This window comes from Equus caballus, chromosome 14, assembly GCF_041296265.1.
Source record: "Equus caballus isolate H_3958 breed thoroughbred chromosome 14, TB-T2T, whole genome shotgun sequence".
NCBI lineage: Eukaryota > Metazoa > Chordata > Mammalia > Perissodactyla > Equidae > Equus > Equus caballus.
This window is the reverse complement of record NC_091697.1, coordinates 49963400-49988448: the sequence shown is the minus strand read 5'-3', so window position 1 is coordinate 49988448 and position 25049 is coordinate 49963400. Positions and strand designations below refer to the sequence as shown.

The window sequence follows — 25049 nt, the reverse complement described above, 5'->3', positions numbered from 1 at the left end:
AATGAAGACTCAACAAGAACTACAGCCACAGCGAGTGTTTATGATGAACTTTGCAGGTCAGCTCTTGGCCAACCAGCCAACAGCAACTGAGTATTTGCTGTGAGCTGTACAAAGTAGAAAATACTAGCCTTTCCTTGCAGATCTTGTGGCTGAGTAGGGAAAAAGGCAAACGCATGAGGAGGGAGGTGATTCTTAAAGTAGCATAGCTACTCAGGTAAATCTTGTCAAATGTGATTGTGACAGTTAGGAAGTGCTTATTTTCATTGGATAATGCATAAAAGGCTACTCCCAGTCCTACGTGGGGATATGGGCACTTGGACATACCCAAGGATGTAGATTGTCCATGATAAAAATGTAATTCCATTTAGGATCTGTCCTAATGCTCTCACTTTTTAGTTATCATTCTAGCATCATTTGGCATTTAGGGTTTGGAAACTATAAGGAAAGTCTTTTTGGCTGCAGCTCACAACAACCAGATCTGGCCAGCTCCACAGTTTCTGAGCAGTTAGATGACCATGCACTATTAGTGTAAGTCTTCGCAGGTGAGCAAGTGTGGGATTGTTGTAGCATCTACTGATATTGGGAGGCCCATGTACAGTTATCCTATAGGCATGGCATTCCCTAGAATGAGGGCACTTGTCCACGTGGTCTCTTCTCTCCAAGCCTGGGTATTGCTGACTTGGTCTGAGATGAGTCCAATATTTTCTTTTAGTGCCATGCCAATACCATCTCCCCCTGAGACAGCACAGTGTAGGGACCAGAACACTGGACTGGCAGCGATACCTTACTTCAAGGCCTGCTCTGCCATGTATTTGCTGTGTGATCTGGGACAAGTATTTAGTCTCTCTGAGCTTTAGTTCCTTTGTTCATAAAATACTCATAAAATACCTTCCTGCCTGCTTCCTGTATGAGAAGGCAAATCATAGCTGCTATACACATATAAAGCGATCTCCCTGTGACTGGCCTATTCCTCCCCATCCCCTGTTCCCAAATTGGATGGCATTCTTCCTGACTGCGTTAGTCTGTTCGGGCTGCTGTAACAGAACACCCAGAATAGACTGGGTGGTTTATAAACAACACGTTTACTTCTCACAGTTCTGGAGGTGGGGAAGTCCAAGGTCAAGGCGCTGGCAGGGGTGGTATCTGCTGAGGACCTGCTTCCTGGTTCAGAGAGGGCTGTCTTCTTAACTGTGTTCTCACAGGGCAGAGGGGTGAGGAAGCTCTTGTGGTCTCTTTTATGAGGACACTAATCCATTCACAAGAACTCCCTCTTCCTGACCTAAGCACCTCCCAAAGGCCCACCTCCAAATGCCATAGCACTGGGCATGAGGTTTCAACATATGAATGGGGGAGGGGGACACAACAGTCAGTCTATAGCACTGACTTTGCTAGTGTATATCTTAGTGGACGTTTTTTCATCATGCTCTTTTGTTACAGTCCTTTGTGTTCTTGTCTTTTGCCCATTTGTTCTTTTTAAATACTTCGAGGACAAGAGTGCGCTGTAGGTCTTTCTTGCAAGTCCTGTTCTGTTCTCGAGCATTGCTTTTTAGTCATACTTGAACTCCGTTAAGTTGAATAAAAATTTCATGATAATCACAGCAGTAATGATAATACTTTTACAAACAACAATAATAGCAGCAAATATTTATTGGATGCGTATTTATGTACCAGATACTGCGTGGAGCACTTTATGTGGAATCTTCTCAAACCCTCACAACCACCCTGTGCGGCACAGGTGTATTCCCTCTGTTTTACATATGAGGAGACTGAGGCTCAGAGATGTTAAATGGCCTGCCTGTAGCTAGTCAGCGAGGGTTTGCACCCTGGCTCCTGACTCGGGAGCCCTTTCTTTTAACCCAGCATGCTCTTAGACTTCTCGCCTCTTGGGAGGGAGGGATGTTGCTCTGCCGCCTGCCGGCCGTTATTCTTCAATGCCAATGTCCTGCAGATAGAATTGGAGAGAGGGAGAGACCTCCACGATCGTCTGGTTGAAGGAACTGCAGAGGTCAAGTGATTTGCTCAAGATTTTCTAGCTATTTAGTGATGATTTTCTTCACATTTATTTAAAAATCAACTTTTAAGAACATCATTAAACATCTGTCTAGTACCTGTTTAATGAAATCTCATTATGCAGAGTTGTTTCCTGATCGCAGGGCTCTGAACTGAATACTTAAAAATTCTAGCCCATCCCTAGGTCCCTGGTGGGTGAAATTACAGGGCAGCGATGTGGAATGATACTGCCATCTAGTGGATGATTTTTAAAAGCTCAATGTATTCTTCAGTGCCTCAGAAGCTGGCTTCCAAGGCAATGTTCATTCGTTCAACACATATTCATTGGCCACTTCTGTGAAAGTGTGTTCTGGCATTGGGTGTATTGTGGGGAGCGAAATGAATGATCTGCTTTCATGGAACTTACAGTCTAGGAGAATGTCTCTTTTCCAAGAAGACAGAATGGTTGGTGGGTCTCAGATAAGCTGGTAAATTTACAGTTTCTCAAGTAATAGGCAGGAGAACTCTTTTGAGTGGTTTGCTGGGTGGGGTGGAATTCCATTGCAGGGGGTGGTCTAAGGATGTGGTGAATTCTTTGGCCCAGAGAAGAGAGGCAGTGGCAGGAGAAACATACCATTCCACAGGGGATTTCTTCTAACGTTTCCTTTGGAAATGCATTGAATTATGCATTTCTTCTGAGTGTGGGTCATTGATGGCCACATAGAAATCAGTTCATTCATTCCTCAAACATCTGTTGAATGCTTACTGTGGTCTAGTGGAAAAATGAGACAAGGTCTTTGCTCTCACTGACTTTATATTCTAGTAGGCAATACCCAAGAACAGAAGGGAATAAATAAGAATTTCACATTGCGATAATAAAGTAAATTGGGAGACAAGATAGAGACTCTCTGGGGTAACCTATCTAAAATAATGTCGTCAATGAAGGCTTCTCTAAAGAGGTAACATTTGAATGAGACCAGAAGGATGAGAAGGAGCAAGCTAAGTGAAAAGCTAGGACAGTGTTCTTTAAATTGTGAGTGTGTCATAAAAATCTAAATTACTGGGTCATGAAATAGAGTAGGCTAGAACAGGATGAAAGATAGGAAAGTGTGTTGCACTTAATTATAAATGTATGTTGATTGGGTCATTATGCAAAAGGTTTTTCTGGGGGCTGGCCTGGTGGCACAGAGGTTAAGTTTGCATGTTCTGCTTTGGCGGCCTGGGGTTCTCCGGTTCAGATCTTGGGTGCAGACTTACACACTGCTTGTCAAGCCATGCTATGGCAGACATCCCACATATAAAGTAGAGGAAGATGGGCATGGATGTTAGCTCAGGGCTACTCTTCCTCAAAAAAAAGGTGGTTCTTACTGTGCATCGATATTAAAAAAATTGAATATTTATCTAGGGGAAGAAGTTTTCAGGCAAAAGGAACACCAAGTACAAAGGTTGAGTGGAAAGAGTTTGGAGTGTTAGAGGACAGGAAGGAAGCAGAGTGGCTGGAGCACAGTGAGGGTGGGACGGGTGGGCGGGTTGCAGAGGGTCTTGAGACCATCTTAGCAGGGGAAGGCGTTGAAGGGGCTGTGAGAACATCTGATTTAGAAGTTAAGAAAGGTATTCTGGCTGCTGGGTGGAGACTGGATTGGGAGGTGGAGAGGGGAGAGAATGAAAGCAGGGAGACCATTTAGCAAAGGGGTGTAGCTGCCCAGAGATGGTGTGGCTGGCTTGAGGTAGGAGCGGGGATTGAAGCCCATCTGCTCTGATGTTCCTGGTGATAACAACCACCACTGTGCACAGAACACTTCCTGGTTTTCAAATTGTTCACATCCTTTAGCTTGTTTTCTCTTTGAAACAGCCCCACTCAGAGCAAGGGCAGATATTATCAGCTCCATCCTCCAGGTGTGGGAGGACACCCGGAGAGGATAAGTGACTCGAACAGGTCCCACCAGCTAGGAAATGATAGAACTGCAGCTCCATCCCAGGTGTTGCTGTCCTAGCTCTCTGACTGGCCATGGGCTCTGCTGTTTTTCTCAGAGGACTTTCCTTCTGGCTCCTTCCTCCCTACCTAACAGCAGGAGGCCCTTTGCAGATTTTCAGAATGACCCTTTTTTCAGCTGCAGTCTCAGTTGGCAAGCTCAAGCAGGGAGGATGTATGAGGTGTGTGTGGGTGGTCAGGGGAAGTCGATACATCCCTCAGTGTAAGTGGGTTTGATTTGCACTACAAGGAAATTAAAGGCCACAGGAATATATCGGACTTAGCTGGCAGGAGCCCAGGTGGAAGGTGTGTCAGCCCCGTTGTCTAAACAGCCACTCCTGGGGGGTCAGCGGGTGGTGGCGGGGTGCAGCACTTTCTGAAACCATAGAGATCTGTCAGTGCTGAGATATCAACTTCCCCTGCTTGGAGGTTTAGAAAACGCCCCCGAGCTTAGGCCTTCATTTTGGTTTTGTTCAACAGTTAGTCAGCAGACTGCCTCTGTGTATTAATATGTAAGCTGCCCTAGGAGGAAGTGGTAGCGGGAGACTTGAATGAATGCTTTTGGGCTCTTTTATAGCACTCTGTGCTTTACCAGAGTCTGTAATTTCTGTTTATTTACATGATTATTTGGTGAACATCTCTTTCCTTCACTATGCTGTGAGCTCCATGAGGGAAGTTTCTTTTTGCTCAGGATGGGTGAATGAATGGATGGTTTGCCAAGTCCTTCAGATGTCAGGGTTACAATACCGTATTTGGTATAATGAAAGTATGGTTCTTTTGCAAGTTTCTTCTGTAGGAATCTTGACAAAGGAAGAAATGTTCCTTTGGGGGCTTTGTTTGTGTTAGTAAAGTATGTTATAGAATGGTTTCTGACTCCCTCATTTCTAAAGAAAACAATGTTTTGTTTCCTACTAGCAGGATATTAATTTTTATTTTTTAAAAAATTCACCTTTGGGGGCCGGTCCGGTGGTGCAGCGGTTAAGTGCGCATGTTCCACTTTGGTGGCCCGGGATTCTCCAGTTCGGATCCTGGGTGCGCACATGGCACCACTTGGCAAGCCGTGCTGTGGTGGGTGTCCCACATATAAAGTAGAGGAAGATGGGCACGGATGTTAGCTCAGGGCCAGCCTTCCTTAGCAGAAAGAGGAGGATTGGCAGCAGTTAGCTCAGGGCTAATCTTCCTCAAAATAAATAAATAAATAAATAAAAATTTACCTTTATTTCTTTTTTTATCCTTGAAATGTGCTTTCAGTATAATTATCTGCTTTGAAAGAATGAGTTGATGTAGCTGCTCTGTGGACAGAGTAAGAACTTAATGGTGATAGTTGAGGTACTTCCCAGCATAGCATCTTGTTACTCCATACATACTCATTTTCTCCCTTGGGGTCTAGATCCCAGCTCAATGGCTTTGTTGTATTCAGGTGTGGGCTTTCCCAGGCCACACACCTGCACAGAGGGAGAAATATAATTACTCTGCTTGGAGTAAAGTGACTGTTCATCCTTGTCACAAACAAAGTATGTGGGACTTGTGTCCTTTTCTGAGGTCCCCTGCCTTCTAGCAGTTTGTTTTGCTTGTTAGGAAGGCGGGACCGGGATAGCCCTGCAGGTTGTCTTTTTCTCTTTAAAAATCTGTCTTCCGTGGAACCCAGGTCTGCTCCAGGGTTGGGGGTGGCGTTACGGCCTAGAGGTTTAAGGACGATCAGGGGTTTTGGAAGCAGATTGAGCAGGAGAGAAACCCCAGCTCTGCCCTGCACCAGCTGTGTCAGGTTGCTTAATGTTAGCAGACTTCATTCCTCCTGTAAATTAGATAATATCTTCTTTTTAGGAACTTAATGAGGGTTAAATAACTAAAATTAATGAGGTTTGAAATAAGGTAACAGGTACAGCTATGGGCGTGGTGCCTGGCACAGTCAGTGCTCTGCTAACCATTATCATTATTCTTATCTCTGTTTCATGTTATTCGATTTATTTTTTAAGACCATCTCCAGAGATATTTCTGACCTGCTTGCTGAATGCTCTCTTTGGGAGTGACTTGATTTTTCTCTTAAATTCCGTCTTGTTTGTAGGCAGACAGCCAAGTGGACCTGGTTCGGCAGCATTTCTATGAAGTATCCCTGGAGTATGTCTTCAAGGTGCAGGAAGTCCAAGAGAGGAAGATGTTTGAGTTTGTGGAACCTGTAAGTAGATTAATGATGTACCCATACTTCATCCCCACCCCTCGTTCCAACTACCTGGATTACAAAATGCTCCAAGTTACTGATGAAGAGGTTGACCAGCCCTGATACTGTGCCTTCTTGCTAAGTAACAGTGCTTTGTCAATCTTGCTGTCCTGGATTCTTCCCAGTAGCCAGTCCTGTACAACCACAGAGAGGGAGATAGCACTGTCAGCAGTAGTTGCTTCCTCTAGCCACTCTGTGTTGTCCTATTTGGTTTCCAGGTAGAAGTAGTGGAAGGAGGGGAGAGGAGGAGTTTTCATCAATCAACAGTGATCACAATAGTGATTACACTTTAACTCCCCAGCCCCACCCTGCAAATAATCCAGATGTAGTAATAACCTAAGGAAATAGGGAAATAGACTTGATAACTTTTCCCTTTTTGCTGTCGGAATTCAAAGCCCCTCCTTACCCATTCATGTGTTAAAAGATTCTATATAAAGCGATTTCTCACTGTAGCTTTGTTCTAACCAAGCAGCGTGGAGATTCTGCCGAGTGCACCATGGTGGGGTTTGGACTTGGGCAGAGTGTCCCAGTGGACGTGAAAGGTTTAGTGTGGGAACAAGTCTGGCTGTGGTTTCGGCCACCCCAGCGTGTTGTGGTTTCGTGCAGACGTGGTGCTGCTCCACCTGCTGTGGCGCTGGTGTTCAGAATCCACAGCAGGAAGACTTCACAGGAACACTGAAGAGCATATTGGCTTCAACTTAAAACTATTGCAGACCGTTTTCAGCCAAAATGCAGCCTCTGATTTAGACCCAAGCCTGGGGTCTCTATACAAATAAGATTCTTAACTACCTAGATTTAAGAAAGCATGGCTTTTTAAAGCAAATAAGAATAAAACTATAAGAAACTGAAAGAAAATGATCACTCTTTTTAGTAAAGAGCGTTCTGTGCCCCATTGCTAATTTATAAACTTTTGGGATGCTTTTTAAGGCATGTAGATTAGCTAGTAGTTTCATCAAGCCTCGAGGTGGCTGTGGAGTCTGATGCCTACGACTTTTACTATATTGGAACTATGATCTCGGGATTCTCTCCCAACTACCTCATCTGGCAAATTCTGTAAAGTCTTTAGTTAATTCATTCTTCTTATCTGAATGTTGAAAACTATAGAGCCAGCTTCCTATGTAGCAGTGGACTCTGCCGTGGTCTCAGGTCAAAATCCCTGTCTGTCTGCAGGGCCTGTGAGGCACAGAGCTCTTTGAGAGCCGGCGTTTCAGTCAAAGGGTTACTGAAGATTCATCTCCTGTGGTCAGGGCAGGAATTGAAACGCTGCCACATAGAATTAGCCTTTGGCATTTTTATCTGCTTTTACTAGAATTTCTAGAGGGGAAAAAGCAGTGTGATTCTAATAATCTTTATGTGCACATTGATTGATATTATTCTACAGTTGCCTGATTTTGATCAGTTGCATCCTGCATTTTTAGGTGAGATTTTTAGTTGTCTATTTTCATCTCTCAGTATGTGTTCCTAGTGAGTGCCAGGTATTGTATCTGTTAGCTTTTGCTACGTAACTAACCACAAAACCCCATACAACAATAGACATTTATTTCTCACATATCTGCGGGGTTCAGCCAATCTGGCTAAGCTCAGCTGGATCACTGCTGATCTGGGTGGGCTCTCTTCCTCCTCCTCCTTTTCTTCCTTTTTTTATTTTTTAAGGAAATCTACAAGGATTTATCTTTCTATTTCCTGGCATTCTGTTGTAGTATACAGTGTCTTGAGTGTTTTGGGAGGCAGTATAGCATCACTGTTAAGGACTCTAGAGCTAGACTGCCTAGATTTAAATCCCAGTTCAGCCGTTGTGCATTCTTGGGAAAGTTAATTGATTTCTCTGAGTCTCAGTTTCCTCATCTGCAAAGTGGGTATAATAATACCACCTACCTTATAAAGATGTTATGAGAATTAGCTGAGTTTATCTGTATAAGATGCTTAGAACAGAGCTAACCTACTTAGCATTCAATTATTATATAATTGCTAACTAGTGCCGAGTTAACAATTATTGTTTATTCTGAAGTAGAGGAATAATATGTCAGCTTTGACTACCCAGGGTCTCCTCAAATGAGCAAATGAGTCAAGTGCCAATATTAACAGGGCCTACCTGTTTTAATATAAAAAGTCTTAGTAAATCTAAAAGCATTTATCTACTGAATACCTCAGAAAATGCTGAAGACCCAGCTGCTGTGTGTGAGTTTCTCACAACCTCACTGGGGAAGCAGTAATCTGTATTTTAGTAAGCTCTCCAGGTGATTCTGCCACACATTAAAGTTTAATGTTAAAGTTAAAGAGCCAGTGGCTTAGATTGTTCGAAAGAAGCACATGAAATAGCAATTGATAATCTTAACAGAAACTGTGTCACGTACTGTGCTAATACCTGCTTTACCTACATTATGTCATTCAGTCTTGTAACATCTCTGGGAGTAGATATGTCTTTAGCTCTGTTTTTTTTTTGCTGGATTAATATTACCCAGATATTAATCTATTGCCAATCTTCCTCTTTCTCTTTTCACCTCCACAGCCCCAGTACATAGTTGTATATTCTAGTTGTAAGTCCTTCTAGTTCTTCTGTGTGAACTGCCACCAGAGCATGGCAACTGATAGATGACTGGTTTGGTTCCACACCTGGGAATCGAACATGGGCCACTGAAGTGGGGCGAGCTGAACTTTAACCAATAGGCCATCAGGGCTGGCCCCTATCTCTATTTTTAGATGAAGAAATGGAAGCGCATTTATTTACTTCTCCAAGGTCACATGTAGTAAATAGCAGAACTGGAATGGTCTGGCTCTTTATCCGTATGAAACAGCATTTGATTGCTTACAGGTGGAAAGGAAACCAGCAAGAAATCCATGGAATTAAATTGCTGGGGTACCTGGGATGGAGTATTCATATTTTGAGTTGGCTGCAGTCGAGGGAATCTTCCAGCCATTCAGGGAACTTCCGTGCACATTGACTATGTTCATTTGTTTCTTAGAAAGTAACTTCAAGTACCGGGATGTTATTGACCTTCAGAAAAAGAAACAAAATTTTAGTGTTCCAAGGAAGAAAAATCAGACTACTGGGATCTAAGCCATGTGTTTTTTTGTGTGTGCCCTGGAAGCCTTTATTTTATTGTTGAAGTGCTAAATGTTCTGGCGATTTGGATTGCAGGTAATGACATACTGGCCTCACGAAGGCAAAGCACGTTCTGTTTGTTCTCTGAGTTTTCATAATTGAAGGTTACCCAGTGCTACGGAGAGCTCATTCTCCACATTCATCAGGTTCCGCATCCTCTGAGTTTCACTTCCTGGATGTTTCTTGCTGCTGTGCCTTCCTGTCCTTTCTCACTCCTTCTGCCCCTTTGCAGATCTTCCTTCTTTTCCCTCTGGTCTGTTATGTCCTGTCCTGGGCCTCCCGCTTCTCCAGTCTGGCCTGGACCCTGTCACCACAGTACATCTTCTCACGTATCAGTTTGATTATATCCCTCTTGCTGAGCAGCTCCTGCTGGCACTCCTGTGCTGATAAGCCCATTACATAGATGATCCCCATCTTTACCACAACCCAGTGGCATAGTGGGTAGCATTATTATCCTCCTGTAAATGATGAGTCAGAGGGAGTTTCATGGCTCAACCAGCCCGGCTTTTCGTCAGTCTACTTCTGTCCTTTTTGTGGTGTGCATGAATGATTCTTGGTAGCTACATTTGTTTCCTAGGGTTGCTGTAACAAAGGACGACAACCTAGGTGTCTTAGAACAACAGAAATTTATTGCCTCATACCTCCAGGGGCAAAAAGTCCAAGATCAAGGTGTCAGCAGGGCCATGCCCGCTCTGAAGCCTGTAGGCAAATGATCCTTCCTTTCTCCTCTGGCTTATGGTGGTTTGCTGGAAGTATTTGGCATTCTGCTTTATTGACGCGTCACTCCTGTCCCTTGTCTTCACATGGCTGTCTTCCGTCTGTGTGTTTCTCTGTGTCCAAATTTCCTCTTTTTACAAGGACACCAGTCATTTTAAAATAGGGCCTAATGTCTTCATTTTAACTTAATTACCTCCGTAAAGACTCTATTTCCAAAAATAAATCACATCCTGAGGTATTGGAGATGAAGACTTCAGCTCATCTTTTGGGCAGGGACACAAATTCAGCCCTTAGTAGTAGCTCTCTCCTGTGGATGAAAACAACCTAAATTTATCAGATAGTCCAGGATGATGTGGCCAACACTAAATGAAGCAGTTACCTTTTTGCTTATTTTTTTAAAAAATAAATTATATCTATGTTGTCAGCTATGAAATAGGGATAGATTTTTCTTACGGTTAGTCTCTGAGGACTACAAGGATGGAGAGAAGGCAAAGAGAGGTAGGGAAGGTCTCTCTTTGGTCTTTCCTTTGTCGTGCTCTGATTTTGTGTCCTGACTGTTTAGGGAGGAGCCTGGGTGGATGTGCTGACTTCTCTTATTTGATATCTGAGGTGAGGCTGCAGTGAGCTCTGTGTGTTGAGTGTTGAGTGGAAGCGTTTCTCTGAGGCAGACAGGTCCTTCCTTCTCTGGAGTCCTTCTGTGGGCCCCACCTAGCCCCTTAGTAGTGGACTTTCATTTCCGCCTGGGTAATAGGTTCAAAGGTTCATCCAGTTTGTGGGAAGGGGATGTTAAGGAGCTGGGGGAGGGGAGAAAAGATGCTACAAGGGGAGAAGGAAGGGGAGTGGGCCAAAGATAACAATATCTCAGGAATCATTTCCTGTAGAAAAAAGGACAATCAGCCATGCTACCAAAGGAAGTGAAACCAAAATAAATATTAGCAACTCTCTGCCTTTGGAGCACTTTGTGTGTGTGTGTGCCCAGGGGATGTCTTAGCTGTGTGAGAATATTTAATTACCCTGGGCAAGAGAGGCCCTGTTGACTTCTTAAAGTCAGCGTTAATAGGGAAATGACCCTAGAGTTAGCTGCTGCTCTTCATTATTCTCCAGTGGAGGATGGCTCAGTGCCTTGGAAAAGTGACAGTTCATAGCATTCAAGGACAGCAGGAAGGGAAGAGATAAGAGAGAAGAATTTTCATTGTGAATACTAGCACTAGATTTGGCATAAGAACCCCTTCTTCTTTATTGCTAGAGCCATCTAGAAGGAAAATTATGGACCTTCCTCTCAAGGTATTTTATATAGACTACGTCCAAAGCCTTTGGTCATCTTTGAAGAAAAGAGTTCATTATTAGTCTTTGGTGACTGTGTGGCTTACCACTCATTCATTGATTTGTTAGGGATCTGTATATGGTGCCACTAGATGTTTTTATAGCCAGAGGACCCAGAAATGCCTGCTCCCTGACCTCCCATGAAGATCTAAGGGGATAGATGCTCTGGGGCTAATGGCAGTGGGAAAGATACTGTAATGTTATAGGCTGGGTTTTGCTGTAGAGCTCTTTTGATGACCTGGGAGGGGCGTGTGGCTTTGTTGGAAGACAGGTCTCTCCTCTGACCTCAGACAAAGTAGCATATACCTTGGTGCTTGCCATTCCTGCCATGAGCAAAGTGTGAGAGGACAGGGGTGGGATGAGTTCCCTTAACCATCATTGTTAGGGCTGCCTCTCAGGAAAGGAGAGTTAGGTGAAAAAAAGTGAGATTATGTTTAACAAGCAAAGGCATGTTCATTTAGGGACTGGAAATTAAGAACAACAATGTAAGTTAAGCAACTGTGTCATGGTGTAATGTGTTAGAGGCGGGTCGGGGGGTGGTCAGCGTGGACCACTCAGAAAGGGGAGTCAGCACTGAGAGGTTCAAGTTAGAACGCAGACAGTCCCCGAATGCAATAGAGCTGAGCTTGTGATAGAGCGAGGTTCTGGTCCTTCTGAGCCTCATTCAGGCTTTTATTATAATCCTTTCTTCAGGTTGGGATTTGGAGCTGAGGAGAGATCTGTAGAACGAGGGAAGGGGCCAGGAAAGCATAACAACAGGGAGGTTTGCATGTAGCTCTGCAAGGAAAGACTGCAGGAGCATTTATTCAGCCTGGAGAAGTGAAAGCTGGCAGGGGCTGGGGCGGAACATCACTAGTTTGTAAGCATATGAAGGCGTGTTGTGTGCCTTGTGGTTAACAGATGTTTTCCCTCTTCACTGAAGAGAAGACTAAACAAGGAATGGGCTTATTACCTTTTAGCCTGAGGGGATTTAAATGAGCATTTAGGGAGACCATGGTAACTGAAAACGTGGGGACATGGGAATATTTTAATAAAGAAATCCATAGTGTTTACTTTGAGATAGTTTAGGGAAAGCACAGAAACACTTGAGCTCAAGTCTGCTCTGGATGAGTAACTTTGATTTGATTTTGCCGGTTAGACTGCAGACTCAGGACACACCTACTTCCTTGCCTCCCTTCTTGTTGGTTTTCAGTATAACCACCCCCTTCTGCATTATAACCTGATATTACAAATTTACTAGAAAGAGACTGAGTTGGAGCCCTGATCTTCAGTTTCTGATGAAATGATTTTCTTAGGAGGTGGTGAGGCTCACAGGGTAAAAGCTTGGGTGCTGGTGCCAAGGAGACCTGGTTTCAAAGCCTGGCTGCTACTTGCTGTGTGTTTTGGGGCAAGTTACTCAACCTCTCTGAATGTGCCTCCTCGTTATTAAAATGGAGATAACAGTCACAGTTACTTCATAGGTGGTTGTGTCTATTCAGTGAGACAGGGCATATAAAGTTACAGTGCCTGGCATGTAAGTAGTGCTCAGTAAAGATAGCCATTATTGTTACTTTGTTCTAGACTTTCAAACCAGGGTTGGGAACTCAGCTGCAGCTACATACTACCTCTGTAACATGCTTATGTGAACTCTGCCTTCTTCCTTCATTGCAGCTACTGGCATTCTTGCAAGGACTCTTCACTTTCTATCACCACGGTTATGAACTGGCCAAGGATTTTGGCGACTTCAAGACACAGCTGACCATTAGCATACAGAACGTGAGTGGGCAAAGGGGCAGGCTTCCTTTTCCTGGTTAAGGAAAGGAAAAAACAAAGTGTGGGTCTGGTTGCATAGAAATCACCTATCTGCACTGGAATGCAGATGAGGAGGATGGTCTTGCTTGAGTTCAAAGGGTACTGGGGGGGCCAGGCATTTCTAGGGTGCTTGGTGGTCCCAGGTTAGGGCATCGTCCTCTTATCCATTATTTCAAAGCACTATTTATGTTCTTGGAAGTGTTGCTGATGATTATGTTTAAATCTGTAGCCCGAGAGTCAGGATTTTCTTTGGCAGTAGAGGGCCCAGCCCAGCCCAGCCCAGCCCAGCCCAGCCTCCCTTCTGTGCATGGAGCTGCCTGGCCACACGAGACTTTGGAGAGTGTGTTTAGGGGCTGGGGGATGGGAACACATGCTGGCCTCCGGCTCAAAGGATGTGCTCTTGTTCAACTCTTAGTAAGGCTGACAGGAAATCCAAGTCAGTGTGGTTTAGTCCCCATCTCCTTTCTCAAATTTTAGACGGCAGGACCGTTTGGTGCTCAGAATCCTGCTTATGGCTCTTTGATTTGCAGTTACTGGGGCTTTAGCCCCATTTTTTAGTGTGCGACAGGGTCGTGTGAGTCTGCATGTTGTCTTTGTCCCTAGACCATCCTTTGTAGAGAATAAACCCAATTGCGTCCTTGTGGGTTGTATTTTGTGGCTTTTCGAAGCCTGGGGCTTGCCCCGACTTGATTCTCTGAGTGTCTTTGAGAACAGGAAGTTGCAGAGTCTCAGAGAAGGTTTCACAAAGCATGGCTTCCCTTAGGCCGGCTTCCTCAGAGGCCAGACTCTGCAGTGGAGATTTACACGTAGCAGGTTTACAGGAAGCAGTGTCAGCAAACACACCTGTGAGGCTGAGGGCAGCAGGCCCTGCAGGAGGAGATGTTGAGCTGTGATGCAGTTGCAACAGAGGCCTCAGTCAAATGCCGTGGGCACCCTGGAGCTGGGATGGTCCTTCAGAGTGGCCGAAGAGAAGCGAGGGGGCCAGGCTTTTGACCCCTTCTCCTTTTGCCCCTAGCCTCAACTAGTCATTGGGTGCAGGCTGCCCTGGAGTAACCAGGGCAAGTAGTAACCTTGAGTGAAGCAGCTCCCTTTTGAGGGGGTACTCATCTGTGAGCCATCAGCAAGCAACATTCCCTGTAGCTGGAGAAAGGAGTACCTCGGTCGTGAAGGGGAGCTGGGCGGGTACCCTCTCATGGACCATCTGAATCAGAATCACCTGGGATGCGTATTTAAAATGCATGTTTCTGGGTCCCGAGATACTAAATTAATCTTCAGGGATAAGACCGGGGCATTTGCATTTTCTCCAAGTTCCTCAGGTGATTTTGATGTCCCTACAGTTTGAGAGGCATTGTGGTATAGGGCTTTAAGGCCAAAGTATATTTTTTGAAAGTGAATATTTAACTAATTCCTAGATGGCTGAATGTTCCTGTTCTTGTTTTAGATCTAAGGATTCTATTGGTTGATGTTCTGAATTGTTACAAGATGGGAATAGCCTTTTGTTTCTTTGATCTAAATAAAATTCCTTTCATCCTAGACACGAAATCGCTTTGAAGGCACCAGGTCAGAAGTGGAATCACTGATGAAAAAGATGAAGGAGAATCCCCTCGAGCATAAGACCATCAGTCCCTACACCATGGAAGGGTACCTCTACGTTCAGGAGAAACGTGAGTGCCCCGACGACTACCAGCTTGGGGTGCACTCATGCCTTCTGCTCAGAAGGTGGGGGGTGTATCCAGTGTGCCTGGCCTAGAGGAGTGTTCTATAAATATAGGTTTGGATGAATGAGAGTTATTTTATAGTTCAGTTTCCTAGGGGAAGGCTGATGTCCACAGGTCTTGTCTACCTCCAAGTGATGTATTCTGTTTTCTTTGTAACTGGGACTTCCCTGAAACCTGGAATTCACTGAGGCTCTGGGGTGGTTCTTCTCTCCCTGGTGTCATTCTACTCTTGAGGTGCCTGTTCCCTTCATTTAGCTTTATATACCATAGCCTGGGCAGAGAGGCCTTGGCAAGGTCTGGCATGCTACACCTTATTGTCTATAAGCCATGATATCCTTTGATGGATTTAATATTTAGTGATTTTGTTTTCATTTGAGACTTGTTTCATCAAGACCCACACAATCATGACTTAGGCCTTCCCCTCTTCTCTTCAACTCCTGTCATTCCAACACTTAAATTTTATGAAAAGTGGAAACAAAAGCTTGCTCTGAGAGCTGGGAAGAAGATCCATTGCCCTGCCGATAGGATGTCAAGGGAAGAAATGCCAGGTGCTGACATTTCCATGATGACTCACCGACTCGAGCATTAGGCCTGGGGAAGCCTTTGTGACGGAGCCATGCTATGGGCCAGCACTTCCAGACTTAGTTCCTGTGTGCAGTGCGAGGGAGAAAGGAAAGTGAATTGTGAATTGTTCTTTAATGGATAGTTCTTCTAGTCTCCCACCCCTGCTGTCTTGGCTGGGCACCTTATTCTTCTCGGATTTTTGCTGGTTTTGTGCTCTTTCTTGTCCTTCTGTTGAATTAGGGTTAGGCAAATGTCTTTGCTCCTGGAAGCTTTCTGATGGAAAACAACTAGACCAGTTGGTTTCAGAGATTATTCTGTTTAATGATGACTCAGAAATTTGCTTGGGTTTAAAATTCTTCCCTGGTGACAGTGGGGGCAGTAGTGGGGTTGAGGGTTAGAGTGTCGGTTGTGATGAGGGTTTTATGTCTCTTATTTTTACAGGGATGAGCTTGGTGAGATTTGTAAGAAATGGAAGCTACTTTAGTTGTGTGTTTCATACACACCTAAATATAAGGTGATGCCTTCTTTGCCCAGTAAGAAGATTGACCCCGAAAAGTTGAAGGTCAACTTGAAAATATAAATTTTTAGGACTGCGAAAATATAGTTCAATGTTCATTTGTAATACTTAATTTATTCATATTGCTCACTTACGTATATAAAATCAGTATTGCTCTTTGCACTTTCCTGTTACATTATACAGTATTCAAATATGTCATATACTTTTTCAACATTAAAGTCTTGATTATCATCAGAGCCACATTTTGATTCTCTAACACAGCATGTCATTGACATACAGCCTTTTTTCTATTTGAAAGTTTATGTAATGTTATTTTGAAATAATTTCAAACTTACAGAAAGTTTCAAGAATAGTGTAAAGGACAATCATATGACCTTTACCCAGATTCACGAGTTTGTACCATTTTTCCACAATCGTATCATTCTTTCTCTCTGTAAGGGTGTGTGTGTGCACATCACAGTCACAGATACACACACCTTTTAATTTTCTGAACCCTTTGAGAGCAAGTTGTGTACACCATGCTCCTTTACTTCAGTGTATTTTCTAAAACTGAGGATGTTCTTTTATGTAACCACAGTACAGTTACCACATCCAGGACTCTAATGTTGATGAGATAGCTAATCTAAATGATAGTCCATATTCCATTTTGTCAGTTGTCCCAATAATGCTTCCATAAAGCATTTTGTTTTCTGCCAGTACAGAATCTCCTACTGCATTTTGTAATCATGACTTTAGTCTTCTTTAATCTGGAACAGTTCCTCAGCTTTACTTTGTCTTTCATGACGTTGACATTTTTGAAGGATATAGGCCAGTTCTTTTAGAGAATTTTCTTCAGTGTGGCTTTGTCTAGTGTTTCTTCATGAATAGATTCAGGTTATGCATCCCTGATCTAATCCTATGTAAGTAACTGTATTCTTCCTGGGTACCACATCTCGAGACCAAGGATGGCCATCTGCCCCCCCATGGTGATGTTAATTTTGATCACCCAGTCAAGATGTTGTCTTGTTTTTCCACTGTACTGTCATTATTTTTCCTTATAACTAATTAGCAATCTGTGGGGAGACACCTTAAGACCATATCCTTCTCCTCATCAAATTTTGCCTCCCATAGAGTTAGCATCCATTGACAATCCTGGTCTGAACCATCTTTACTGTGATGGTTGCAAAATGGTGATTCTCAGCTCTGCCACTCCCTCCACATTTAGTAGTTGCCATTCAGTGTACTGTAAGGAAGTGACTTCCTTTCCTTCCTTCTACCTTCTGTCCTTCCTGCCTGCCTTCCTTCTTTCATCTCTCCATCCGTCCGTCCATCCATCCATCCATCCATCCATCCATCCATCTGTCTTTCTATTGTCAGTATGGACTTATGGATTCCTATTTTATTTATTAAGCTAAATCCATTACTATCCTTATTTTGGTGCTAGAATTGTCTAAGATACAGTATTTTTCAAATCTTTGTGGTGTGCTATCACTGGAATTTTTTCTCGAAGCCATGAAAATACATTAGAATGGTTGATATTTTCATTTTTCCTTGATGCTTCAATGTAGACACTTACTGTATTGCTTTTTAAGTTTACTAAGTGACATCCAACACTTGCACTGGGCATTCATACCCTGAAAAATAGTTATTGAATGTCTGCTAAACCTCTTTTCACGTTGTTACTTTTTTTTTTTTTTAACCTTTTCTGCTGTGTGATCTCTGTAAGCGTCTATGACTAGTATTGATTGAGGTCCTTGCAGGCTAATAATGCCTTTTTCTTCTAATAGTACTTTGTCGTTCAAAATAATTGGCCAAGCACCAGGTGAAATCAGAGACTTTGTCAGAATATGACTGTAGGGCATCTCTCTCTTTCCCGAGGGACAATTTTGAGGGCAAACTCCTTAGATTACATTTGGGCATTTACAGTCACTTCCATTCTGCGTCTCTGATGTCTCTGAGTTTTCCTGTCTGCTTTTCACATCTTCTTGAGTTCTGCTAAAGTGAAAATTAGGAGTTTGGAAGTAGGTCAGAACCCCTATATGCCTGCACACAGAGTGGCAGCGCAGCTGTGTGGGAAGCATGAAGTTGTCACACCAGATGGGAGCAGTGACAGCACTTTGAGGAGCCTTTCTGTGTTCTTTCCTCAGTCATCTTACTCCTGTCAGGGGAGTGAAAGAAGACTTCGCGTGGAGAGTGATGATGGGAAAGTGAATTAATTTCCCCAGGGAACCTCTACTTCCCTTATATTTTAAGACCCATTGGATGCAGCATTTAGTGGGAAACAGTCTTCTTTGGTCCCTGGGGAAAGCCCTGGGTTGGTTCCATTTCCAGGCTGTGGGATCAGATTTCTGCCCATTCTAGTCTAGCTGATGTGGAGAATATATTGCCCCAGAAACAGTTGAAGGGAAGGCTGAGTGTTGTGTGTTGTGTGTTTCTCCGGCATGCAGTGGACATGTAGACATGTTTTATGGAAACATTACCTTGCAGGTCACTTTGGAACCTCTTGGGTGAAGCACTACTGTACGTATCAACGAGATTCCAAACAAATCACCATGGTACCATTTGACCAAAAGTCAGGAGGAAAGGGGGTGAGTTCATTTTTTAAATTTCATGCTTGATTTGCTTGGCTAACATATGATGATTATAATGCACGTATAAAGTAACACCTCCAATGTTTCACTGTAATTTTGTTCATTTTCATACAGTAGTTCAGGAGGCACAGTATCCTAAAAAGTAACATAAGGTAATTATTCTTAGCTCTAAGTTATATTAGGAATTGCAATTAAGGATTCTTGTATTTCACATATATACGATATTAAGTGTGTCCAATGTGTTTAGATGCTAGAAATTCTTGGGTGACCTCATCCTGTGAATCTGATTCATGTCACTCTCACTTGATACCTGGAGGGCAGCCAGTTGGCAGTTTAGATGATTCGGTTATCTCTTGCTCTGTCACGGATCACCCCAAAACTTAGCGACTTTTAAAACAAAATCAATCATTTTAGTGTTTCTCACAGTTTCTGTGGGTCAGGAATTCGGCAAGCATTCGGGTGGGTGGTTTGGGCTCGGGGTTTCTCATGCGGCTCCACTCAGATGGTGAGTAGAGCTGGAACAGTGAGGATCTGTAGCAGCAGCTCAGGGCTGCTCAGACATAGCTTTCTTCCTTTCTCCTGCTCTCGTCCTCTCTTCTTCGCTTCCCTCTTGCCCTCTTGCTCTGTACAGTCTCAGGGCCTGTCCATCTGGTCTCTGTGGGCTAGTTTGGGCTTCCTCACAGCACAGTGGCCTCAGGGCAGCTAAAGGTTTCAAGAGCAAGTGTTGCAGCCACGAAAGCAGGACTGGGTTGTCTTTAATGACCTAGCCTTGGAAGTCATTCTGCCTTACTTTTGTCTTCTCTGTTGGTAGAAACAGTCACAAAAGCCCATCCAGTTTCATTGGGAGAGGACGCAGACCCTGCCTCTCCATGGGAGGAGTGTCAAAGTCACATCGTATGAAGAGCATTGGGATGGGAGATATTCTTGTGGCCATCTCTGGAAGGCGTGGCCAGGCTGCCTCAGGCTCCCTGGGTCACTGCTGTTGGGAGCTCCTGGCTGTGCTCCAGCCGTGCTCCTCGCCTCTGGGCATCTCACTGATTGTGAGTGCGTTTCCTTTTCAGGTGGCCTGTCTTTTCTCTCTGGCTGCTCTTAATTGCTTCTCTCCTTTTTTCTTTCATTATTCTACTTTTCATTATGATGGTCCTATGTGTAAAATGTTTTTTCCCCAATCTGTTGTGCTCGGGAATTTTTGGCCTTTCTAGATTTGAAGATTGGTGTCTTTTAGTAACTTTGGAAAATTCTCACCAGTTATATCACTTTGGATTTTGCCCCCGCCCCGTTCTTTCTATTCTCTCCTTCTGGAGATATTTAAGTATTTTTAATAAAGTATTTCTATTTTTCATCTCTTTGAACCTCTGGACTCCAGTCTGGATAATTTCTCTGGTTGTATCTTTAGTTTAAATAATTTTTCAGCTGTGTCTGATCTGTTGATAGGTTAGACCTCTATAAGCATTCTAACCCTGTCCTCTCTGTGGTGCATTTTTGTGCAGCATGTTGGGTCTGCACGTGTGTGGGCATTACAGTATAGAGGCTAAGGACACTGGCTTTGAAATTAGACTGCCTGGGTCAGTGATGTTAGATGCTAGTAACATCATTACTGTTAGCTACTCTGCCATGCTGCCCCCTTTGCTCTCTACCTCTTCCAGGTTTTTTTCCTGGCTTTCTTTTACTTAGGTCACTATACAAGGGTTTATCAGCATCTCTTTTCCTTCCCTGTATCAAAGCAAAAAAAGCCAAAGCCCTTTTAATGTTGCTTGTCTGGGGTGGAATAATCTCCAGAAAACAGACATGTTAAAGTATCAAAACAGAGAAATTACAGAGTTAGAAGGAATATTAAAACTCTGTGTTAATAGGTGTCCCCTAGTATTCATGAAATGGAGATGGAGTGAGGTCTGCCCTCCTTGGATTGAGTCAGTCCTTTCCAACTCTTAGTCCTTGTAGGAACCAGCTTCACTGAATTATTCTCTCACACAATCTTTACTTGGGTGCTTTTTGTCTTGTGCTTTCTTAACCCTGTAATGAAGAACTCTCTTGTATTTTCTCTGCTCCTTTCTTATCACACTTGAAAGTGAAGGGCAAAGGCCAATTATGGTGGATGTTTGGGACTCCTAATACTTTGGTGAGATAATAGTAAGCACCTCACCGAGTTGTTAAGAGCTTTATATGAGTTTGTGTATATAAACTTCTTGGGGCAGAGCCTGGCACGTGATGAGTGCTTTATTAGGAGCTTGATATTATAATAAATAATTTTCCTAATAATTTCTTATCTTTATATTATGTTTTATAGTTTTATAAGTCTTTTTATTGTCCTATATTATCCTGTTTGATCCAGTTTTCCTCCTTTATAAAAGAAGAAATTGAGGTTCAGAGAGAAAAAAATGAATGATTTCTAAGGCCATATAACTAATGAATTATCGAGCTGGTACTCAAACCCTGATTCTGGAGTCTGCGTCTCCTGATTCTGAGGCCTATAATAATAATAATAATAATTTTCTATATATATATATATATATATAAATAATATAACAGCTTTCCCTGACGTCACTCTGTTTCTTCAGGGTGGTGGAAGTATGCAGACTGGCCCTCTAGAGATGATGTCTTCTCAATTTAATACAGAGACTCATGTGATATCTTTATATATGTGTTTGTACAAAGCTCTCCAGGAGCTGGAAGTAGACGTAACATAGATAATAGGGTGTTTTCTTTTCCTAACATGATTTTTCTCCACCCGTTCTCTCCCTTCACTGTCCCTTTCATTTGGATTATTTTCCTTTAACAGTACTCGCTTTTCTCTTAGCTTTGGTTCAGGAGATGTGAGCAGATTTGCTCCATCCTCTTGGAGACCAGACACCGTGTGTGGTGAAGGAGAATTCCCCGCATCTTACCCTCTGAGATGAGGCAGCTCCCTGCAGGAGCTCGGAGCAGCCCACAGCTGACCCTGTCTCTTCCACTGCCTGAAACCCTTCATTATTTTCCCACTGCTCTCAGGATAAGACCAGACCACAGCCAGCATACTCTGGCCCCTGCCTCCCTCAACCCTTTCTCATTCCACTTTCCCTCTTGCTCTGGGATTCCAGATGCATTGACTTTCCCTTCAGTTTCTCCAGGGTTCTGTGGACCCTGACCACAGGGCCTTTCCACCTGCTGTTCTCCATCTCCTGATTCTGTTCTCTTGGTTTTATCTCCTGTGAATCCTTCAAATCTCAGGCCAAGAAAGCCTTTTCTGACCTTGCTGATAAGGTCAGATCCCCTCAATTTAGTCTTTTGTAGCACAGCCTGCCTCTCTTTTTGCTTGTCACTTGAAGCTTTTCATTTATTTGTTTAAGTGATTGTTATCTATGTCTTCCCCTTTTTTAAACCATCAGTAGTTGAACAGATCATCTTTGTATATTTTTTCTCGTATGGTGTGGTTATCCTTGGAACAGAATATGTCTCTTTTTTCTGCTTGTATTTGACACTTTTATAGATCCGCTGTTCCCTCTCATTTCTCAGGGACACCGCCTCATAAGCTTTGCAAGTGGAAGCTGGCCCATGGCTATTCTGAAATACAGTTAGACATTACCATGGTCAGAATCCCATATGTTTGGGTGTTACACTCGCATGTGTACACACTGAAAGAACAGCTCTCAAGCTGAGAAATTAATCTTAGCTATTCAGTTAAAGACAAGAGTTGTAAGGCTTCTGAATATAAACTGTCTCTTCCTAGGTCTCCTTTTTGTGTGCTATTCTGATATTAGTGGGTAGTTAAATTTTACCATACACAGTCACATTTCCTGTTATTGCAACAAACTGGGCAAGTTTGCTAATTCACCCCTAGTTTAGAAAGAAAGATTGGCAGAGGCGGGAGAAACAGGAAACTTAACAAATTCTTGTGTGACAGAAAGAGAAGAAATCAGGGACAGAAACCTCTATGTTTCTAGGCAATAACTTATCTATGTGATAAAACTGTTATATTCCCTTTGTACAATGGAATACTACTCAGCAATGAAAAGAAATAAACTCTTGATTCACACAACAACATGGATGAATAGCAAAAGAATTATGCTGAGGGGCCTGCCTGGTGGTGTAGTGGTTAAGTTTGTGTGCTCTGTTTTGGTGGCCTGGGGTTCATGGGTTCGGATCCTGGGTGCAGACCTACACACTGCTCATCAAGCCATTCTCTGGTGGCATCCCACATACAAAATAGAGGAAGCTTGGCTCAGATGTTAGTTCAGTGACAATATTCCTCAAGCAAAAAGAGGAAGATTGGCAAGAGATGTTAGCTCAGGGCCAAGCTTCCTCGCCAAAAAAAAAAAAAAAAAAAGAATTATGCTGAGTGAAAGAAGTCACATATAAAAGGACATTCCATTTATATAAAATTATAGAATATGCAACCTAATCCATAGTGACAGAAAGTAGATTCATTGTTTGCCTGGGAATGGACTGGGTGGAGGGATAGATTACACAGGGACACCAGGAAACTTTTGGAGGTGATGGAAATGTTCATTAACTTGATTGTGGTGATGTTTTCATGAATGTATACAGATGTCAAAACTCATAAATTGTCCACTTTAAACATGTTCAGTCTATTATGCAGTAGTTGTACCTCAGTAAAGCTGTTAAAACATATATGTTGATCACCTACTCTGTTCCAGGGCCTATTTGGGCTCTGAGGACACAGGAGTAAGTAAAAACAGATAGAGTTCCTTCCCTGAGGGAGCTTCGAGTCTAATGAGGAGAGAGACGTTATTTGAACCATTGCTCATATCAACAGAAAGTGTCAGCCATGATCAGTGTTGTGAGGGAAGGAGAGGTGCATGGTGCTATGTGAACACATCTGGGGGTATTGGACCTGGTCCAGGAAGGCTTTCCTGAGAAATGACGCCTGAACCAAGATCAGAGAAGCTCAGTAGGGAGGAGACCTCAAGATCATCTTGTTTCAGCTATTATCAAACCTACAAATTAAAGGAAAACACTATCAACAAGAGTTTAATCTAGCACAGGTTGGTGCTGTACCATCAGGATCTACCAGTACTAGAGACATCTGGCTCTAAAGGGAACGTGGTTTACAGGTAATAGCTGCATCGGGCTCTTGCTTGAGAAGGTTTCTGGTCAACCTTCTACCTCCTGTCATCGTGGGCACTCAGGTTTGAGAAGATGAAATGATCACTCTTGTTCTGTGGCACGCTTGTCTAGGAGAGGAGCAGGGCCCACATTCTGGCCTCATCTTGATAGTCTGTGTGTTCCCAACAGGGAGAAGATGAATCAGTCACCCTGAAATCCTGCACACGGCGGAAAACAGACTCTATTGAGAAGAGGTTTTGCTTTGACGTAGAAGCAGTAGACAGGTGAGTAGCTGTCACACTTGTCTCAAGAGCGGATAGTACTGAATATGGATTTCTTACCTTTTCCATTCAGTCAGAACTCTGCGTTTTTTTTCCCCCACTCTTTCCCTTCTCCATCCCTCTACTGACATTCAGTCTGGAGTAGACCTCAGGCCTGTTGCAGATTCCCAAGGAGCCTCCCCTTCTTTGAGGTCCATCATGGAGCTGCCAATTGGTTGGTTTTATTTTCATGATGGGGCTTCCCTGCTCAGGAGTGTGTGTTATGTCTCAGGAGGTTGAGTAGATGTTTAAACAAAACTGACTCTTTAGCATGACTGTATCAGCTATTTGAGATTTTTTTATTTTAAAAATTATTTTTTTAATTTAATAAAGTGATTCAAAAGGAATTGGGTAAAGGGAAGGGTGGAAGTTCTACTCAATTTAAAAAAAAACAGCTTTTAGTTACAGCATTTCACCTACCACTGTGTGTGCGCACCCAGGAAAGACAGAAAACCACTTGCGAGATGAGTCTCCTCGAGATTTATAGAATCTCATTAAGTTGTACCATTTCATGGTGTTCAGCTAGTCTGACAACATTCCTATTCTTTGAAACACTTTTACTTGGCAACAGGTTAATCCTTTCATTGAAAGCCACGTGTTAAGCTTATTTGAGCTGTGTTCAAGATCAGCAATGCTAGCATGAAGATCCTTAAATCTCAGCATGATTCTCATAAAATGCCATTTAATTTCTCCTGTTTATTTTAAAAAAAAAAGCCACACCGTTTTATCAAGCTGGTACTGCTTCCTTCCCTGCCTTCCCATGGGACATGTACCCGTGGCCACTTTTCCCCGGCTCTAGAGCATGCAGAGAGTGAGTATCGCCTGGAGTGTGCTCCTCCCCGTTGGCAGGTTAGGAATGCCTTCCCATGGTGTGGTGTCTCTGCACCGTGTCTGCTGGAGCCTGCTAGGGTTCCCATGGAAAGAGCAGGCCCTTTTATCCTAAATCAGAAGTTCATGGAAACTAACCACATCACTTTAGCGGTTTAGTCATTATACCTGTGGCTCTCAACTCAGGCCACCTGGGTCTACATTTTGACTTTGCTGCTTAGTAGCCACGTCACTTTGGGCAAGCTACTTAATCTCACAGCGCCCTGATTTCCTTCTCTGGAAAATGAAGATGGTAATAGTCCCTAGTTCTTAGAATTGTAAGTGTTCAAGGAGGTAATGCATATAAAATGCTTGGCAGAGTGGCTCAACAAGTATT

The 25049-nt window shown here is 43.3% G+C and overlaps 1 protein-coding gene across 5 annotated transcripts in view; it reads left to right on the top strand.

Moving 5' to 3' along the window:
• The window catches only part of ARHGAP26 (Rho GTPase activating protein 26), a 424411-nt gene that overhangs the window by 116757 nt on the left and 282605 nt on the right, over window positions 1-25049 (top strand). For all 5 annotated transcript variants that reach the window (XM_023617500.2, XM_023617501.2, XM_070234027.1 and 2 more), the window contains exons 6-10: window positions 6027-6137; window positions 12973-13077; window positions 14648-14777; window positions 18379-18479; window positions 23715-23809. In XM_023617500.2, coding sequence (XP_023473268.1) covers window positions 6027-6137; window positions 12973-13077; window positions 14648-14777; window positions 18379-18479; window positions 23715-23809 — 542 coding nt within the window. The remainder of the gene's footprint in view (window positions 1-6026; window positions 6138-12972; window positions 13078-14647; window positions 14778-18378; window positions 18480-23714; window positions 23810-25049) is intronic.